Source organism: Anolis sagrei, chromosome 3 (assembly GCF_037176765.1).
Source record: "Anolis sagrei isolate rAnoSag1 chromosome 3, rAnoSag1.mat, whole genome shotgun sequence".
Classification (NCBI taxonomy): domain Eukaryota; kingdom Metazoa; phylum Chordata; class Lepidosauria; order Squamata; family Dactyloidae; genus Anolis; species Anolis sagrei.
In genome coordinates this window covers 173188407-173208030 of record NC_090023.1, presented here as the reverse complement: position 1 = coordinate 173208030, position 19624 = coordinate 173188407, and the positions used below count along the sequence as shown (strand labels likewise).

General features: G+C 37.4%; 1 protein-coding gene across 1 annotated transcript in view; it reads left to right on the top strand.

Moving 5' to 3' along the window:
• Positions 1-19624, top strand: part of CDH23 (cadherin related 23) — a 648000-nt gene that overhangs the window by 38939 nt on the left and 589437 nt on the right. The window contains exons 2-3 of the mRNA XM_067465691.1: positions 881-952; positions 15300-15377. Of these exons, the coding sequence (XP_067321792.1) occupies positions 886-952; positions 15300-15377 (145 nt within the window). The 5' untranslated portion in view covers positions 881-885. The remainder of the gene's footprint in view (positions 1-880; positions 953-15299; positions 15378-19624) is intronic.

Sequence of the window (19624 nt, the reverse complement as noted above, 5' to 3'; positions counted from 1 at the left end):
TCTCATGAGCGATATATTCAGTGTAACAAGACAAGACTAACAAGGTGTGATTGGACCTATTAATATTTAGGTTGAGGTCACTGACACAGTTCAGCCATACAATTTCTGTGCTTCCCTTAGGCTGAAATCCAGGCTAACTGTGCTGTTCTGCAAATGCAATTTTAATTGTGGTATTCATTATTTACAGCTGCATCAGTTCGGACTTCTAAACATTTTCTGACAATACTATGTCTTTCATGCATTGCTACAATCCCTGGTCCATTATCAAACTCTTTCTGTAGTGTATTAGGCTGGTCCTTGAGCAATTGATTTACCTTCTGTTATAATGGAGCATTCACCGATGCCTTGTAGGTTGGTGCAAATTTGTGGACTGATTTCTTAATCCTGTGGGTGAGAGACTTTTTCTGTACAGTTCAACAGGGAACAAAGACTTGCTGACACAGCATCAAGCTCCTAGCAGTGTGTGTGCATGTAGGACTAATAGATATTGCAACAATGCACAGGTAAACAAGCAGGATTGTATCAGATTGGAATAAAGTCATGTTTCAAGCAGAACTGAGCCTGTATTGCATATTTGCACATATGCATTTGTTGAATAATATTAGGAATAAAGAGAAAACATCATTTACTAAATCTATTCCAAATGCTGTAATCTAAAGGGTTGGCTCTCTTTGGTCTGATTTGATGCTTTTACAATTCTACATATCATAAATGTTTGCTTGCTTGCCTGCTTGTTTGGCTTGTTTGAATCCAAGGGCTTAAAAATACATCTGAAGTGGGAACCTAAGCTTCACTTGATAACATCAGTGTACCTTGAGAAGATTATTCTCTTAAATACAAAAGGACTGAAGTGAATCTATGTATGTTTCTTCTCTTTCAGGAAGTATGAAGTACCATTTTTCATCCAGGAACTTTTTCGTTGCCCTCTTGTTCTTTGAGTTAGTCTGTCTGGGTAAGTACAGAATCTCTTCTTGGTCATTTTGAAAATACGTCATTTCCTCTTTTGACTGTTTTGTCCCTTTGAGTTTCAAGAGAATGTAATTCTTGGTTAATTTGGGCTCTTCCCAAATCCAGGGCCTGTTTTCTGCTTGTAATAGTCTGCTTCTTGCTTTCAATTAGTGGATTAAAAAACACTGTCTTTGACATGCTGCCCCTCTTCTAACCCACCATCTTACTCACTTCTGATTAAATATGTCATCTCTAGGTATTTTAAGGTCTTCCAGGTGTATATACTTCCACTGGAAGTAATTACTTTTGATAGGATTCACTGTTATTCGAGATGTCTTATTTTCACATTAAGTTAAGGATTGTATCCCCTGCAGATATGAGCTGTACTGTAAAAGCAGGAAAAGGAAAGGATAAAAATGGCAATTGGGCAACAGTGTATAATTTGGTTGTGAAAGTAGTAGTACTTAGAGGATGAGGGGGCACAAATATAAATTTTCTTTACTTTGAACAGAGTTGTTAAACTTTCAGCACTCCAGATGTTGTTGGATTACATATCACTTTAGTCCTCATCAGCATAGCTCATTATGAAAAATCACGGGTGCTGCAGTATGATAGCATTTCTATCTCTTATTTAGAGTTCCTGATCAATATATTCTCCTGAAATGGAGAAACTAAGTCACAATGACTTCAAAGTCAATCTTTATATTTTGCCTGTGAAAAGATGGACTATGGTGCTTCTGAATGCAAGGAAATTGTGGCAAAGAAATGAACAACTTCCAAAGAGACATTAGGTACAAGATAACATTGTATTAATAACTGCAACTGATTGCCAATTGCTGCCTTAAATGCCTTACAAATGATCAGTGGGAACTCATAGTGGAATATTCTTCTGATATCTCATTTCTCAGATAAAATACTATAAAGTATAAACTGAAGTACTAGTAAGTAACAAGGAGTGAGGTTTTAGATAATTTATTAAAAGATCAACAAGATGTTTAGCATCTGTGGACAATCTTATTTCCACACCAAGCATGCCAAGGCAAAGGGAATAGAAAAGGCAAAAAAAGAAAATCAGCAGAATTGTGCAAATTTTTACTCTCCTCTGTATGTACTCCAGTTTGGCTATGTTCTTCTTAAAGTACAAGCTAAAGCCCATTGGCAGTTGGAAAGAGATTGACAGTGATGTTGGGTGGGTGTGAGTGTGGGTGATGGATTGTGTGTACAACTTTCTGTATGGCTTAATCTCTGCCACTGAGTCTCTGTCTGCTTCTTTCTTACTCATTCATCAGCTCTCTTTGCATCTTGTCCATTTCTTTCTTACTCACTGCTCTCTCTGTCTCACCCACCCATTGACAGCAAGTAGTAGTGAGAGAGAGAGAGTGAAATATACTGTTTTGCATTTGGTATAACTCTTCCAACACCAATACTTTCTTCCAGCCAATGCATATACATTGGTCAACATGAATGTCTGCTTCTTCTCTCTTGTTAAACAAAATGTTGCCTGGGTTCACTGTTTCATTTCTTCTCTATGGGGGTATGTTACGACCTCATCATACGTTGTTAGATTTGGTGGCAAATGCTAATATAGCCCCAGTCACCCACGGAATTGGCCAGCTCCGATCACATGACATTGTGCTGGTTCTGTGGGTGAAGGAGGTTGGAACCGGCATGCCATCACTACCCTGGCATCACGGGAGGCTTCCCATATTGCCATTCCTTCAGTGTGGGAAGCTGTGCGCTCCACATGCGCACTATGCTTTACCCTGGTGGTGGCTTCCTGATACCCACCAGTGAACCAGAGCACTGCCAAGAGCTGCCACTGAAGGTATGATGAGGTGGTCTGACTAATACTGGCATGTGCTTTTTTGTGTGTTTGTACATGATAGAGGATCCAGTTTTTTTTATTAAGAAGTTCAGTACGAAAGGCATTCTTACCATTGGTTAGGACACCTATTGATGCTAGAATTTTGGAAAATCCAATTTAGTGCATGACAGGGTCCTATCTACTCTTTAGCAAAATTTGGCCTTGTTTTCCCTGTGTCTCTCATGCAATGTGGCTCTGCTAACACCTTGTATAAAAGGAGAGAATCAGTAACGGGTAATGGCAGCCCTTTCCCATGTGCTTTAAACAGATTTCATGTTACCAGCCCAGTAGTTTTTAATATATGCCCTGTAATATATAACACTCCTGTCTCAGCTATAAAGTGTCTTTCTTCGACCAGGATGCTTAAAAATTCATGGTGTTCTGGCAGCCTGATAAAGGAGACATTTTTCCTCTTTCTATTGCTCTGCTGTTGATCCCTCTGAAATAGTAATTTGCTGAGAAGGAGAAGAAAACAAGTCATTACAGTTAGCAAGAATGTGTTAAAAGATCAGCAGCAACTGCCTACAACACCACCTGGCAAGACTTACATGTATTGGAAGTCAGCTAGTCAACACCAAGGTGAGTGTGAACAACTCACCTCTCAAGTTTGGGAAGCTTTTAAAAACATACACACACCGCACACTTTTTAGCAAGGTGTTTAAATTTTGTCTCAGTGAGCGCTATGATAGATAGAAATGCAATTTAGGAACTGTGCTTGGAAAAGTTGATTTTGGACTACAGTTCTAAAAAACCATGTGCCAAGCTGATTAAGTGGTTGTGGAGACTGTAGTCCAATAAGAACTTTTCATAGTCTTAGCAGGAAATTTGACAGATTATCTGCAAATAATACTTGTGATCTACAGCATCCTTTCACCTTCTTCCAGCCTTTTCTTATCTTGAGTGCTTTGGAGATCAACAAAGTTTAAATCATCACTACAGTTTTTGGTAGTCTGGCAGTGACATTGCACTAAATGCTGCAATATTGATTGTTTGAGAGAATCTCAGTTTTATTTTCACACAATTTTTGTGCTAATCAATAAGATTAATTATTAGAGAATAAAGGTCATTTGTCCTTTTGAAAACTGGTTGCCTATTAAGGATTCCCATGAACTTCTTATTAAAAAGTCTCCTTTGTATATAGCTGGTGAATTGAGAGAGCTGATACCCAGCAGGTGACATAGAAACTTGTGTTGCCTGTAATCATAATCAGCGGATGCTCTAATCTAGAATTTAGAAACTGAGCATGTCACAGAAATGTGTTGTACTTGGTCTAGTAAATATTTCCTCATAGTCTTATGCTTTTCTATCCTTCTAACCTGCATTTTAATATTATTTGACTCTGAACAGAAAAAGAGGAATCAGTTTGTTTGATGGTTTGACTGTCTGAAAAATTGATCGCTATTATTTAAAATAGGCAAGAGATTGAATTTATTGTTAACTAGCTGTCACACGTTGCTGTGGCCCAGTCTGTGTATATGTATTTTGTGTGTGTGTGTGTGTGTTTGCATTTATATATGTGGTTTTGTGCATGCGTTGTAGCATCTTTTTGCTTTTTTGGCTTTTTAAGTCTCTTCCGCAATGTTTTTCATTGTTTTTATGACTGATGGCCACTTGTTGGTTTGATAGGTGTATTGTTTTCAAATTTTGTGTCAATTCATCCAGTGGTTTGTGAGTTATGCTAATCCCACAAACAAACATTACATTTCTATTTATATAGATGTTTCTTTAGCTCAGTGGTTCTCAACCTGGGGTCCCCAGATGTTGTTGGACTACCGCTCCTAGAAATCCCAGCCAGTTCACCAGCTGTTAAGATTTTTGGGAGTTGAAGGCCAAAAACACCTGGGGACCCCAGGTTGAGAACCACTGCTTTAGCTCTTGACCATTAAGGAGCTTAGATTGCAATTCACTATATACAATAAGTAAATATCTAATAGAGACAAATTTTTGATGATGGCCATGATGGCCAGCATTGCAAGAAATTAAATAAATCATTTCAGTCTTACTTAGCACTGGGATTCTTGGAATATTCTATCATTATTGGAAGGGAACAGTGAGACTCTCCAGAAAAATAAAGCTTTGGGGTTCAAAACATGCATTCATGCTAAGCAACACACCTGCTTTAAGCTTTAGCTGGTGGACAGGTTATAATGAAAGGGAAGTCATTACCAGGGGAAACTGGCTGGTTCTCTATTCCACCAGTGAGGTTTTCTCACATGGGGCTGAGGGCAGTATCTGGAGTATGTCACTTGTCTGTTGAATTTGTAGATTGTTGCATAAGCAGCAACCCAGGCTATCAGGAAATGAATACACCTTCTAATATGTTGACAAATTGTTTGTCAATCAGTGGTGTGCTAGAGTTGTATTACTTCAGAATGCAAGCTAGAGATTTCATGCCTGAACAATATGATTTCTTTTAAAAATTCTCTGTACAGTCTTGGTGACAGCCAATGGCACAAAAATTTAGATGGAACTCAGAGGAGAAACCCAGTTACTTTATTGGTATAAAAAGTTACTACAGAATGACATTTTGAACTGCACTTTTCAGGTTTGACATTGTTCCAAAAATAATGAAAGTATAATCAATGCAACTATAAATGTAATTATTAGGCTTGGGTAAGTTCGTTAGTTAGTTTCTAAAATCGTAATTAATTCGGATTAAATTACCTTTTGATCTAATTTCGAGCCATGCAGGAATAGTGGGAGGAGCAATTCCAAACTGAAACAACTTCTCCATTGTTCAGAATTATTTTAGGATGTGGCTTTGCACATCCGGCGATGCAAAGAGGGACGAGGTGGGTGTGACTAAGAACAGCTCTTCCTGAAGGCCACTGGGGGAGTTCGTATTTCCTGATATTTCCGATCTTTTTTTCAAGAAAATTTCGGAAATAATTTCAAAATTGAATTGCCAGCGCCCCCTACATCCAAAATGAGTTTTGAAACTTTTTTTTTTGGATCACCCAAGCCTAGTAATTATGGTAGTTACTTTTGAAGAAACATTGTAATGGGTAATGGCAGTAGATGATTTGAAACACTATAAGAAGTAAAGGAAATGGTTTGCCTTTGGGAAAAAGGTACATATCAAAGCTTAAATTTATGGAATTTGAGCATAATAAAACAATGCTGGTGAAGCAAACAAGAAAATAATGGTTGGGAGAAAATAAGAAATTAAGCGATTTCCAAATAATTGAACCGACCAGCCTAGAAGCTGGTGAAAAACATCATTTGATTGAGGTTGCTTCTGCACAGCTATTTTGTCTAGGCCCGCAAACACCAGCAGAGTATACGTTAGCAGTCCAAAGACAAGTTGATAGTCCAACAGTGATGCAAACATTAACAGAATAATGCAAGAGAGAATCCAAATGTCTATTCCAGAGTCCTTAGCCAATGTCCAGAGTACAAGGTTGAATCAGAGTTCATAAGCAAGAGGTCCTTTTATGTGCAATAAACAAACAAACAAAAAACAAGACGTCCAAGATTATCTCAGGCTTCAGGAAACATGAGATATCAAGAGTCCAGGATCCAGGATCATCGCTTCTAGAACTGATGTTGCAGCCAGCAACCAGATACCAGTCTTGAGTTCCTTAAATCCTAGATTCAGAGGTGTTACCTGTTGCTGGCTCTGTTATCAGCTAATCTCAATGGCATGCACATTTTTGCAGGTCCTCTATTTTTGCAGGTCCATGAAAGCTGGAACAGTTAACTCTTCCTGAGCCTGCTCAGATAAACCTGCTTGCAGACTGAGTAGATCTCCTTCCATGGATGTTGCTTTAGAGCAGCGTTTCTCAACCTGGGGAAACTCCAAAACTCAAGGTCAAAGCCCATCAAACCCTTCCAGTATTTTCTGTTAGTCATGGGAGCAAAGATAGGTTCAATTCCATCATTGGTGGAGTTCAGAATGCTCTTTGATTGTAGCCGAACTATAAATCGCAACAACTATAACTCCCAAGTGACAAACTCAATCCCCTCCAACCCCACCAGTATTCCAATTTGAGCGTATGGGGTATTTGTGCCAAATGTGGTCCAAATGAAAACACATCCTGTATATAAGATATTGGCATGACGATTCCTAACAGTAGCAAAATTACAGTTGTGATGTAGCAACGAAAATGATGTTATCGTTGGGGGTCACCACAACATGAGGAACTGCATTAAGGGGTCCCAGCATTAGGAAGGTTGAAAAACACTGCTTTAGAGCTTGGCTGAGGGAGCTGCTACACTCCAATTCTACCGTTGAGCCTTTCACCAGTACTTCCTCATCCATGATTTCCAAGCTGTTGGCTTTAATTTTAGTGTCCGTGTAGAATGGCACTGAGATACCATGACTGCTATAAATATCTTTAAAAGGTGTACAGAATTAAAACAGAGGACTCTGTCTGAATTCTCTAAATTATTATTTGTGCACTAGCAACTGAACTATAATTTGGATATGAATAGTCAGATTATTGGAAAATCCCACAAAAGCATCGTACCTCAGAATGCTATCATTAGTGCTTTTGTACTTGTAGATCTTGTCATGTTCTATACCCTATTCTATATCCTAATTAACTGGCGGTCTGTGTCCACATTTACAAAATGAACATTGCAATTGAACTTTCTCATATGTTGATTGTCAGGATGAGTGAATTAAATTCTCTTTATTAAGACAGCCATGGGCATAGAAATGACAAAGAACTGATTCTGTGAGGACTTGCTTGCTTTTCATTCTTTTGCTTATAGAATATCTATTTGTTTTGTTTCATTAACATTTTTTGCTCTAATGCTAATATGCTGATGGGCAGTATCCTTGATGATAGAGTAATAACTAGCATTTTTCCTAGGTCGCTTTTATAGTGCAGTAGCTGCTGCAGTAGTTCATAAATCAAAATTCTCTCTGTTCCCTCATTCAGCATGTTGGTGACTATGCCCCATCTTGGCAGTCATTGATTGAGAAATACATTTAGTTGCCATAATGATACGTATCACAAAATTACTGGTGGCCTTTTGGAATGCTGAGTTCTTCATTCGTATTGTGCAGAGGTTTTATTTTATAGCTATTTATTGTTCGCATTAATCTGTTTAGCATTCCCACTAGGGGAAAATAATTTCTGTAAGGTTCAGGGTTGGTGAAGGGGAGGCTAATTAAATGGTGTGAAATCAGAGCAGAAGAAAAGAAATTTCAGCTGTAAAGATTGACAGCAAAGTTATCTTCTGACATTATTTGTGGCTCTGAGGTTCCACTGATTATATTGTATTGTTTCCCTCTAGTGCTTGATTTAAGTAACTGCATAATTCAGTTTAAATCTGGGTCAGCAAAAAAAAAGAAGAACCTACAGCTATTTCTAAAGACACCACAAAGAATGCATTTTAGATATCTGATATAGTTCATGACTAAGTATGTATGGAATTATAGGCTTATAGTCCACAAAGGCTAGAAAAGTTTATGGCATTACTGGGTTCAATGTCATTCTGTGGGCAATCCATAGTGATCATTTGTGTGTGGCGGCAACTCTCCTAGTCTTACAAGAGTATCAATAATTGATACCTTGGCTGCTTGCTGCCTCTTGAATAGATCATTTTGTCATATACCGTTTGTGCTCTCTAGGAAAAAGAGCCACAATGGAAACCTGAGAATTTAAGACTGGAGTGAGGAAAATGTAGATATATTTGTTCATAGCTATCTTGAATTCACGAGTAAAGTGTACAATTCTCACCCTTAGAATATCACTATTAAAGAAGCTGAAAGGCTCATAGTAAAAGCATTAATACAGAAATGCTGTCAAAGAAAAGTCTTATAGACAGTCTCTGTCTGATACTTATACAAAACCACATTTCTGCTTACAGAATCAATTGCCATTGTTAATCCTTTGAACAGCATCCCTAGGCTGATTAAAATAAACTCTAAATAAAAATATTCACAACTCAATGTCATAACTTTTCCAATTTGCATGGAAGAAAGGGGTGAGTACCTTTTAACTCAGAAGCATAGAGTATTTGCATGTGTAAATATTATACTGGACACTGGGAAGGCAGAGTTCCCATGGAAAAGTTTATCATCACCCCATTCTTTCATTCCCATTCCATTCTTTCTTTTTGTAGGTGGCCGATAGTCTACTCTGTAGAGTTTTACTTCCTGCATCTTTTGATAAAAATTATGGAAATTATTTTCCATTTCATTCAAGACATCAGTACATATTAGGTGAAATTTTTAAGGCTGATATATCGATATTTATATCTATCAGCCTTAGAATATATCCTCTTACATACACACAAATAAACACACATACCTTTATGAAGGGTAACATATTGCAAAAGATAAAGAAATTGTGTATTTGGAAGCTTCCTTTTATTTTAATTATTTATTTGTTTGCTTGTTATTGTAAGTTTACAGTGATGTTATTTTACATATAGTTTGGATTTATTTGTTCATCCATTATGGCATTGAGTCTTTGACACTTACTGGGGCAGTTTACAAATAAAGTATTATTATCATTATTATTCCTTGAAATATGATATCACAGTATCCATGTAGCTGCACCAAACATTTTTAAAAAAAACACTGCCTCAGTGCTGGCCTAACATGTGTACAGGAAAATGAATGAAAATACAGAGAACAGATGCAGAAGCAAACAAGTCAGGCGCTATCATTATTGCCAATAAGTCTGTGTGGAGTACCTCTCTGAAATTGAGCTATTTTCTCTCAAGTTGGGGAGATGTTCTATGCCCCCTGCAGAGACCCTGTTGTATATCTTTGTTTAATGCAAATTTTCTGTGTTTTGAAATACAGTACAAGAATTGTAAATATTGGAAGTAATATTAAGCTTAAAGGAAAAAAGGAACATGGATTTTTTTTTTTTGCTGAAACAACACAGTCCTCTTGAGTCTACACTTCCTCTAGAGGGGTTCCCACCTGTTGGCTTTATTCTGTGATATGCAGGCATCTCTTTTTGCAAGCATCCCCCCCCCCCCCCCGATGAACTTCAATTGCATACTTCTGTGGTTTGATGCTACTCTGGGTTTTTTTTCCCTACTTTATACTTTAAAATGAAGCTGATGTGATGCACTTTAAAGGTAATTATCCATGAGTGCATTTTGTAGGAAGGAGACAGGTAGATGGAATTAAAACAACAGGCATCCTTCCACTGCTATTGTTCTTTGCAGTTTTCTTCTATCTTTTCATTTAGTAAATGTTTCAAACAAAAATGTCTTAACAGAGTTGTACCATCAATTTAAATATTAACACAGAATAGGCAAATGTTGTGGTATACTTGTTTAAATATGAATGTAGCATCCCTTAAAAATTAAAACAGTTCTAATATTTACTAACAATACACATTGCAAATGTAAGACAGTGACATTACTTAGCTTATTTTTGTTTAGGGTTGGTTTGGTGATGATGAAATATATTTTTGTCAAGCAAGACCCCACTGTGTATTTGTTACTTCCTCTGGGTGAGAATGGGTGGGAACAAGGAAGTAAAGGAATGGTGATGTTTCTTATTCAGGGGCGGCTCAACCCATTATGCAAAGTAAGCATTTGCAGTATAGTTGATTTTGCCCAGGGGCACTCTTGAGGCGCTCTTGGGGGGAAATAGACCTTGACATATGCGAGTTGTAGTTACTGGGATGTATAGTTCATCTACAATCAAAGAGCATTCTGAACTTCACCAATGATGGAATTGAACCAAATAGGGCACACAGAACTCCCACGATGAACAGAAAATATATATCAGTGATTGGTTGGGAGGGGGGCGCCAAAATACTGTTTGCGTACCGTTGAAAATTACCTAGGGCCGCCTTTGTTCTTACTGTAACATATAGATTATTTATTCCAAAGTCAAATTAAAATATTAGGAGAAAGTGGCACAAAATTGACACTTATTGTGAAAGTTTCTGACATTTCCTCCCTTTTTTCTATTGTGGTACAAAATCAAGAAAGGGAGTTTAGAAAATATACAATGGGTAGGACCATGCTTATATACTATTTATCTAGAGAACAAAGATGTTGTAAGGTGGATTTTTTTTTTATTTTGAGTCATTTGGACATCTAAAGCCATTTGCGATATTCAGGTTTATTTGTTAGGGTTTAATATAAATTATGTCTTATCCGAGGATAGGAATTCCACAGTCATAAAATATTGATCCATTAATTATGCCCAATGTCTTTGTGCTCCTTGTTTATTTATTTATTTATTTACTTAGGACTTTTATATCCCATCCTTTCTCAACCTCTGCAGAGGGACTCATGACGGCTAACAAAGCCCACATGGTGCCCACATCAAAACATAAATATACAATTTAACAGCAATGTAATAACAACAATATAAAACAGTATAAACAGTATAAAACTGTATAAACAATATAAAAACAGACAAACAGTCAGCGGTCACTGATTTGAATCATTATCCAAGGGCAGTCCATCAGTTCTATATAAGTCAACACGTCCGTAGGTCAGGCTACTTTCCAAAGGCCTGATCCCATAGCCAGGATTTTACTTGTTTCTGGAAAGTCAAGAGGGATGCAGCACATCTAATTTCACTTGGGAGGGAGTTCCATAACCGGGGGGGGGGCACCACAGAAAAGGCCCTGTTCCCTTGTCCCTGCCAGACGTGATTGTGACAATGGAGGGACAACTAGCAGGGTCTCCTCAGATGATCTTAGGGCCCTAGGTGGAATTTAGTGGGAGATATGTTTGGACAAATAAACTGGGCCAGAACCATTAAGAGTTAACCGTTTATAGCTCCGTTAACAGTTTATAGCTCCAAACTGCTCATAAACTATAGTTCCCAGTACTTCTGATCCTGGACTATGGTAGCTGCAGTTGATGGAAATTGACATCTAGTTGCCAAGATCCAAAGATTCCTAAAAGGAGAAGGACAGGGGCAATTTTTGCTATGGTCCTCTTGCCATAGACTGACATTTAGAAGCTATTGATACAGGCTACACAAGCTGTTTGACAGGGCTGCAGTTAATTGCATGTATTGTAGCCTTGAGTTGATCTGTACACCATGATGTGTAATTGTGAATTGATTCTGGGCATCTTCATGCTATACATGTGCCTAACTACAAACAGTTTCTGTTTTGTTCAAGGAAACTTTTTGCTTAGGTAGTTGTACAAGATTTACCTTCCTTGCCTCTGAATTCCTTGTTAAAGGGCAAGAAGTATCTGTAATGGAAAAGGGAACTAGATGCTCAGTGCTTCTGGTCTTGGCCTCTGAGTTGCTAGAACATCTTTAGCTTCTTGCTAGGATATTTCAAGGCATCAAGCCAAGAGTCCCTTTACAACATGCCAAATTGATTCTGGAAGTCTGCAAACTATGCTTTCTTGTGCTATTATTCAGTAAGCTTTCAGGTGTTTAGTGGGTGGGTTTAGCTTTGTAATTGGACACCTGCTTTGTAGGTTAGCCAGAAACTAGATTCAGCAGACACAAGATGCAAAATATTTCTGACAGATCAATTAAAAACCCAATTTCCCTTGTTCAATAATGTCTGGCAGCTAAAATGGATCTCTTAATAAGAGACAGTCCTGGCTACTCTAACTCTGGCTAGGAATCAAAGCAAACCCATCTGTCATATGCACTGTGCTCTGGATTTATACTTTCCCAAAAACTTGCTAAGATCTCAGTTTTCCTGTCACTTTATGTGCTATAGTAGAGAGACTGGTGAGGCTTTGGATGTTGGAGTTTTGGTTCTGATTTTCCCAAATAGGATATCCAGTTATTTTTTTTCTTCAGTTTTTGGCAATAGGTCACTCCAGCTACAGATTTCCTATTTATAAAATAAGACTAGCTTATAAATTTTTCATTATTATTACTCCTAAAGAAATATGCAGCAAAACCACATGATTAAGGCAAAATATTAATTTAAGAAATTAGCAAATAGTTACCTCCTTCCCTATTCCCTTTCCAGCTTCCCTCGCTATTCCCAAGACCCATCCATACCTCTCCCAAAACCATCACTATTTCCCAATCCCAATTCCCTGTCTCTGCCCCACCATATCTATCCCTATTTTACCCTATGTTATCCTTGGAACCCCCTCTTTTTAGTTATGTAATGTAAGAAAATTATTTAATACAAATTATTTTATTAAAAAAAAGAAATTAGCAAATAGTAATACTGAAATTGTCATTATCCACCTTGCACAGGATTGGAATCAAAACTCATCACAGCACTTCCATTATTTGTTCTAAAAACCTTTCCCATCCAAAAAGCAGGTATATACACTTGTATTTACACTCTTGAGCTAAATGACCAGACAACCGCAGTAAGTGAGCCTCATTAATAAAGGAATCCTTGGGTGGAATTAAGGCTGACAAGGCAAAGGGCTCATGTCTCTAGAAATTACATTGAGATATTAATCGTGTGATAAAACAGTCACTGTCATCTCTTATTACCCTGCATTGTTTGACACTCCCCAGCCCTAAAAAAGGTCAAACAATACTTTAAAAAAAAGAAACAGCCATCCGTTTTTAAAATGTGTTTGTTATATTTACAGCAGCCTTCTCCAACTGGGTGCACACACATTTTGGATAAGAACTTCCATGGTGACTTGGGCTTGTGGTTGGTAGCAAAGTCAGATGGACTATAGAACTATCTCACTATGTTATTGTAGCCACAAAAAGTGGATCAAATCATCTGTTGAGGTATACTGTGGTCCTCTGCAGCAGATGTAATCATTTTGCATTTTCCCTTCACAATGACTGTGGCTTCAATTTAGAGTTCTTTTGGCTCCTGTTCCATTAAGTCAGTGGTTCTCAACCTTTGGGTCCCCAGATGTGTTGGCCTTCAATTCCCAGAAATCCTAACAGCTGGTAAACTGGCTGGGATTTCTGGGAGTTGTAGGCCAAAACACCTGGGGACCCACAGGTTGAGAACCACTGCATTAAGTGTAACAGTGCAAGGCTATTTTTTTAACATATTCTTATTACATTTTAGCATAATGATTAATTTCTTCAGCTTAACTCTAGTATTTGATATTAGCATTTCATGGTTGATGCTGCCACAACTACCTCCTCATCTTGTTTTTTTTAGAGGCAATGGAGTCTGTTTTGATTCTACAGTGGCTATGAGACGATGTCTGTGTATACAGATGTTTCTTTGGTTGTCTGAAAACTGTACTTGCCATGTCTAAACTATTGCCATTGTGGCCCTTTGTGTTTTAGACCCAGGGTACATTATACCCCACTCTCCTTTTGATTCACCACTGCCTTGCTGTTTAACACAGTTCCTATTCACTATGCAATTAGTCTTTTCAGCTGATTGGAATCAAAGCCAAACATAACTAAAAAAAACTAGGGCCAAAATAGTAATAAGAGAATTGTTTCTCTTTGATAAAGTTGCTACTGGAACCAACCTACATTCAGATAAGCAATAAATATAAAGAAGAAGGAAATAATAATTGCAATTCAGTTCAGGATTTTGCCAAATGGGTCATACAACTCTAAATCATAGGTTCATGTGTCATCTGTAATGAAATGCTGCTTGATTATTCAAATGCCACCCCCCCCCCCATAAATACATTTGAGGATAAGGGGGAGATTCCAGTTTGGACTAGGGACAACTATTCTGTTAATATTTTGGAAGAAAATAAACCTGAGCCTCTCTGATACTGAAGAGAGCGAAGACCCATGTAGCTCATAGTAAACCAGAGCAAGGGTGAGGAAGTTGTGGAGGCTAGAGGTAGTTGGACTGTAAACCTATTATTCAATCACAATGAGACATTATGGTAGATGTAGTGGAACAGTAAGTTAAGGGCCAGAAATTTTCCCCCTTGTAGTAGGGTATTAATTAGATGCTTGGCATGTCCTTTCCAGTACTTATGGCATATACCTGCTATGAGATGGCTAGATCAGGACATGAAGTCTACTAAACATTATGCACACATTCTCAAGATTTTATTTTATTTTCATATTGAATAAGAGTTTCAAAGGCAAATAAAACTTGTTCTAGAGCATATTTAAGTTGGACCTGTTGAATTCCTCATCACATTGAACTTTAACCCTAATCAAAAACGGCATGCCAGTTCTATTGCGTGTTACTGAGATATGTTGAAAAATAGCCAGTTTTCCCATTCGGTTTCCTCAATATGCCTGTAAGAGAAGCATGACTTTCAAGAACTTTTTGTGTGCCCAACACATGAAGGATGCAGGAAGTTATGTTTATATCTATATCTCCTTGTGAATGCTTTAATAGTTATGTATGCTGGAAAGACTTGTTTCCAATGTATCTTCCCATTTTCCTGAGTAATTCACTTGTTCTTCGTTGCTATCCTCCACATTGGCCTCCAAAATATCTCCTTCCATTTCAGCACTGAAATCATTTGATATGCCTAAATAAAACAGGGAACAAGTGATTTCACTAACAGTGTTTTCTAGTTATCGTTATTTTTTGGACCATGCAGTGAGTTTCTGTGCTAACTGTTACAATTTCAGATACATTGTTCAAATAACTTAAAAATGTTACAAGGCTTTTGCAATTACAAATAATGTTTCTTCTTCTTCTAATTCTTCTAGGTTTGAGCAATCGATTGCCATACTTTGTAAATTATTTCTTTGACACCTACCTGTTGATCAATGAAGATACACCAGTGGGTAAGTGTATTAAGAATTGTGTTGTGTGAATAAAATATCATTTCTTTATCCAGCTGTGTTTGGAGAATGGAGCAAATCGGAAAGGCGAATCATTGTGTCACTTTTAGAGGGGCTACCTGTAAAAAGGCATGGATCTCTTCTAGACGATTAAATCTTTGTTGACTTTCAGATAGGGATGGTGTTCTTTACTAATAAAACCCCCAAATAATGCAAAAAGTAATTTTAACAATATTCTTCCCATGCCTTTGCAAAGAGCACAGTTAAAGATTTATTCTTTGCAGACTAAATAGTGTTTTCTGCACTGGAAACCGCATTTTTGTATTTCTGATTTCTGTTTTTACTCAGAAAATAATGTTGCTACAGAATATCTCTGCATGTCTGGCATAGAATAAGTCCCCAACACAGCCTTTTACCTCAGGAAATATTCTTTTATTTACAGAAAAAGCTGTTTCCTAAACATTAAAAGCTGTTTGGTTTGCATAATACCATAGACTGAGTGCCCCGCATTTCCTGTGTAGGAAACAGTATTTGCTGCACCAAAAATATGTTTCCTAGCATAAATAACGTTTTCCACATTTCTGAAAGTTTGTGCAAAGTAACCAAAATCATGAAGATTGTTGTCAATCCAGGTATTTCCTTGCCAGATTTGGTAAGGAAACTTGAGAAACATATTTTCTGAAATATGGTTTCCATGCTTATTTTCAGACATGCGGTAAGATGAAACTAATAGCCAATTCAATGGAACATTTAAAAAGCGATTTCAGAGAAATTAAACTTGATTGAATAAGAATGTAATTGGTTTTTTTTTTTAAAAAAGCCTTAATTCTATTAACAATATTGGGGTGCATTTTGCTTACTTCTGCTTCATGATTCTGGCATTCACATTTTTTATCTTATTTACCAACAAAATAGGATAGTGCTGGTCTATCTAGTTATTCCTATTCTTAGGACTGATTCCCAATTAGGAAGCTGGTTCTTTTCATTCTGTTTCTTTGCTCTTCTACTCTTGGGTTTTGGTTCTGGGATCTCTAAAATTAATTACAAAACTAAAGACTGAAGAATTTATTTCTTACAATTTATTACCTTAATTGTGATTCCTTCCCACAATGAATTTACCAACCTATGTGTGCACATTTCTGCAAAACCCCCCCCCCCAATCAATTTTGAATCCACTTTTGAATTCACAACTCAAAACTTTGTAGTGTTCCCCATGTGTTGTGTTTTATATACTCATAATGAGCAACTTCGCAAGCGTGAAATGCAACTTGGTATTATCCGTATCCTCACCTAGTCAGCATTTACCAGGTCCCATTTTCATATGAATATATAGAGATATTTTATGATACAGGAGTAAGCCTCAAGTGGTGTAAATGCCCAAAAGGCATCAGATCCTGTCTGATTTGGGAGCTAAACAGGATCAGTTCTGGTTCATATCTGGATGGGAGACAGCCAATTAATACCAGATATTGTTAGCAGTACTTCAGATGAACGAGCTAGCTATTCCTTGCCTGATAAAACTCCCTGAAATTCATGAAGTTGCAATAAGATGACAGGAGACTTGAGGGCACAAAGACATACACATTCACACTCACACAAACTATTTTCAGCTACGCTTACAGATTAAAATCTGTTCTAGTTTGGACTACTCATAAAACTCACGAAAGCAATATTGTGGCACTCAAAATGCTTGTGTATGAAATGTCAGGGTGAAGGAAGGGGTGCTGTAGTGCTAAGAAAGATGCTGTAAATTTAAAAATATAAAATGAAAACATGCAGTTAAGTTGGTTTTCTTTGTGCATGTAAGTGCTTTCAAGTCACCTGTTGACTTATGGAGACCTGATGAATTTCATAGGGTTTTCTTAGGCAAAAAATACTGTGAGGTGGTTCTGCCAATTGTGAGGTAAGGTGAACATGATTAAAATGAATGTTATTCTTGTACTTACAACTGCAAGTGTTTACAAAAAATCAATACATTGTTTAGGAGGTGGAGGGTAGCTCATGTTCTCGTAGAATTTCAGTGAAAAGGACACACCGCAGTCAAAGAAAGGTTTGGCTTTTCAGATCTTTTTATTGCACATCAGACTTGTCTGGTATCCTGTAATAATTTTTGGAGACAACAATGTGAAGTAATCCATCATGGTCAGCACTGGGGTCTTCATTTCTGGCATTTCTATTAACATGGACAGCACATAGTCCTCATTTTATAAAAGAAAAAGGCAGCAATTTCAGCAGTTAGAACTGTATAGCAAATATTGTCTTGCCGATTGGGATTTTATCCATGCACTCATGCCAAATGACTTTATGGAGGACCAGCGATTTGGAACCATTTTTATGGAAAGTATGGCTGACATTGGGATTGTATGTAGAATCAGATACTTGGTGTTGATTTTGAGTTTTTGCCTTTTTCCATTTTGCAAGAGGAGTTTACATGACCTCTGGCACTTCCAGACAGTGCCAAAATGCATGTTTTAAATCGGGGGCAAAAAAAATCCTGGGACCTGATAGAAGGTTCACATACAGACCTATCAGTCATGGGAAATGCTCCTCCACCATCCTTACACCTTCTTTTGAAGCTGATCAAGATGGAGGCAGATGAGAAACATCTGGCTGAAGTTTTTTTTAAAAAAAACAACAAATCACTCCATTAGGTGCAGGGCCTCATATGACCCCATGTGAATATCTAAATGTAAATGCAAGCCGTATTCTTATCTCTATCTTCACACAATTGTTAATTCAAGCTCTGTTAAATATTATAAAGTTTAAAAGAAAAAGTTTCAGAGAGTTTAAATTACTGATCAGCTGTTTTGGGCTGAGATGGAGCAATCTACACAGGAGGAAGGGAAGGAAAGCACGTATTTTGCATGATACAGTCATGCGAAAGTGTGCATTTCTTTTGGGCGGAATCAGGTTTTACGTGCACCTTTTAAACATGTGCTTTGGAGCACCTGGTGGTGCAGTGCATTAAATCCTTGTGCCAGCAGGAATGGAGACCAAAAGGTTGGAGGTTCAAATCCAGGGGGAGCATGGATGAGCTCCCTCTGTCAGCTCCGGCTCCCCATGCGAGGACATGAGAGAAGCCTCCCACAACAATAGTAAAACATCAAAACATCTGTCAGAGTATTGACATTTGCCAGCAGAAGGATTGCTAGATGAGCAGACACTGTATTCAAAATGAGGACTCTGCAAGCTTTCAGTTACAACAGAAAACTAAGTTTTACTAAGTACATCTACACACGTCTATTCACAGCAAGCTACAGACAGGAACTCCTAGGCAAAAACAAACAGTCTCTGAACATCTGCTTATCTGACTTCTGGCTGAGACTAGTTCCTCCCTCTTCTTCCCAGCCAGAGAACACATTATCTTATTTCTGTCAAGGTTACAGTTTCACAGCCTTAGCACAGCATTTTCTAATGCACAATAGAGCAGAATAGAATCCATCTTGAAATACATCTTAATCCATCTTGAATTACATAGAAACATATTGAAAAACACACATGCATAACTAAATAATCCTGATAACATCCAGGTGCTCTCTGGGCAATGTCCTTGCAGATAGCAAATTCTCTCACACCAGAAACTACTTGTAGTTTCCCAAGTCGTTCCTGACATGAAAAACAAACAAACATGTGCTTTTAAGCTGTTAACCTGATTCTGCCTGCATTTTGGCTAAACATCATTTAGCCACCCCCCTTTTAACCCAGTTACTTTCACGTTTTTAGCCATGTGGGGAAGGGTCCTTAGATAAATGGCAATATAGCTACTGAGTTAGCCCAAATTACCAGTTTAACATGGATTTTAAAGGATAAGCCAAATAAATACATTTGAAAACTGTTTTGGAATTTGAGTAACAATAAAGCTAACAATGTAATAATATGTAGTTATGATTATTAGGAATTTTAACAAAATTAACTGGTTCTGTAATGGTAGGATACTTATTTCTCTTTTCTATTTCTCTTTCATTAGAGTTAGGGAGTGGGGTTAGAATATTTTAGTTATAATTCCATTTTTCTCCCCTACACTTTCTATTTTGTTTTCTTTTTTGCTTCTTTTATGGCTACATGTTATTTAGATTGTATATTAGATGGCTTTTGTTAATCATCAATCAATCAATAAAACAAATGGAGTAGGTTTTGCAGCCTTTTAACTGCTAAAAGGTCATTACTGGAAAGATATTTTTTCTTCACCTATGATTCAATGAATTGAAGGTTTGATAATACAGGCAAAATTTGGAAGAATGATGCATAGA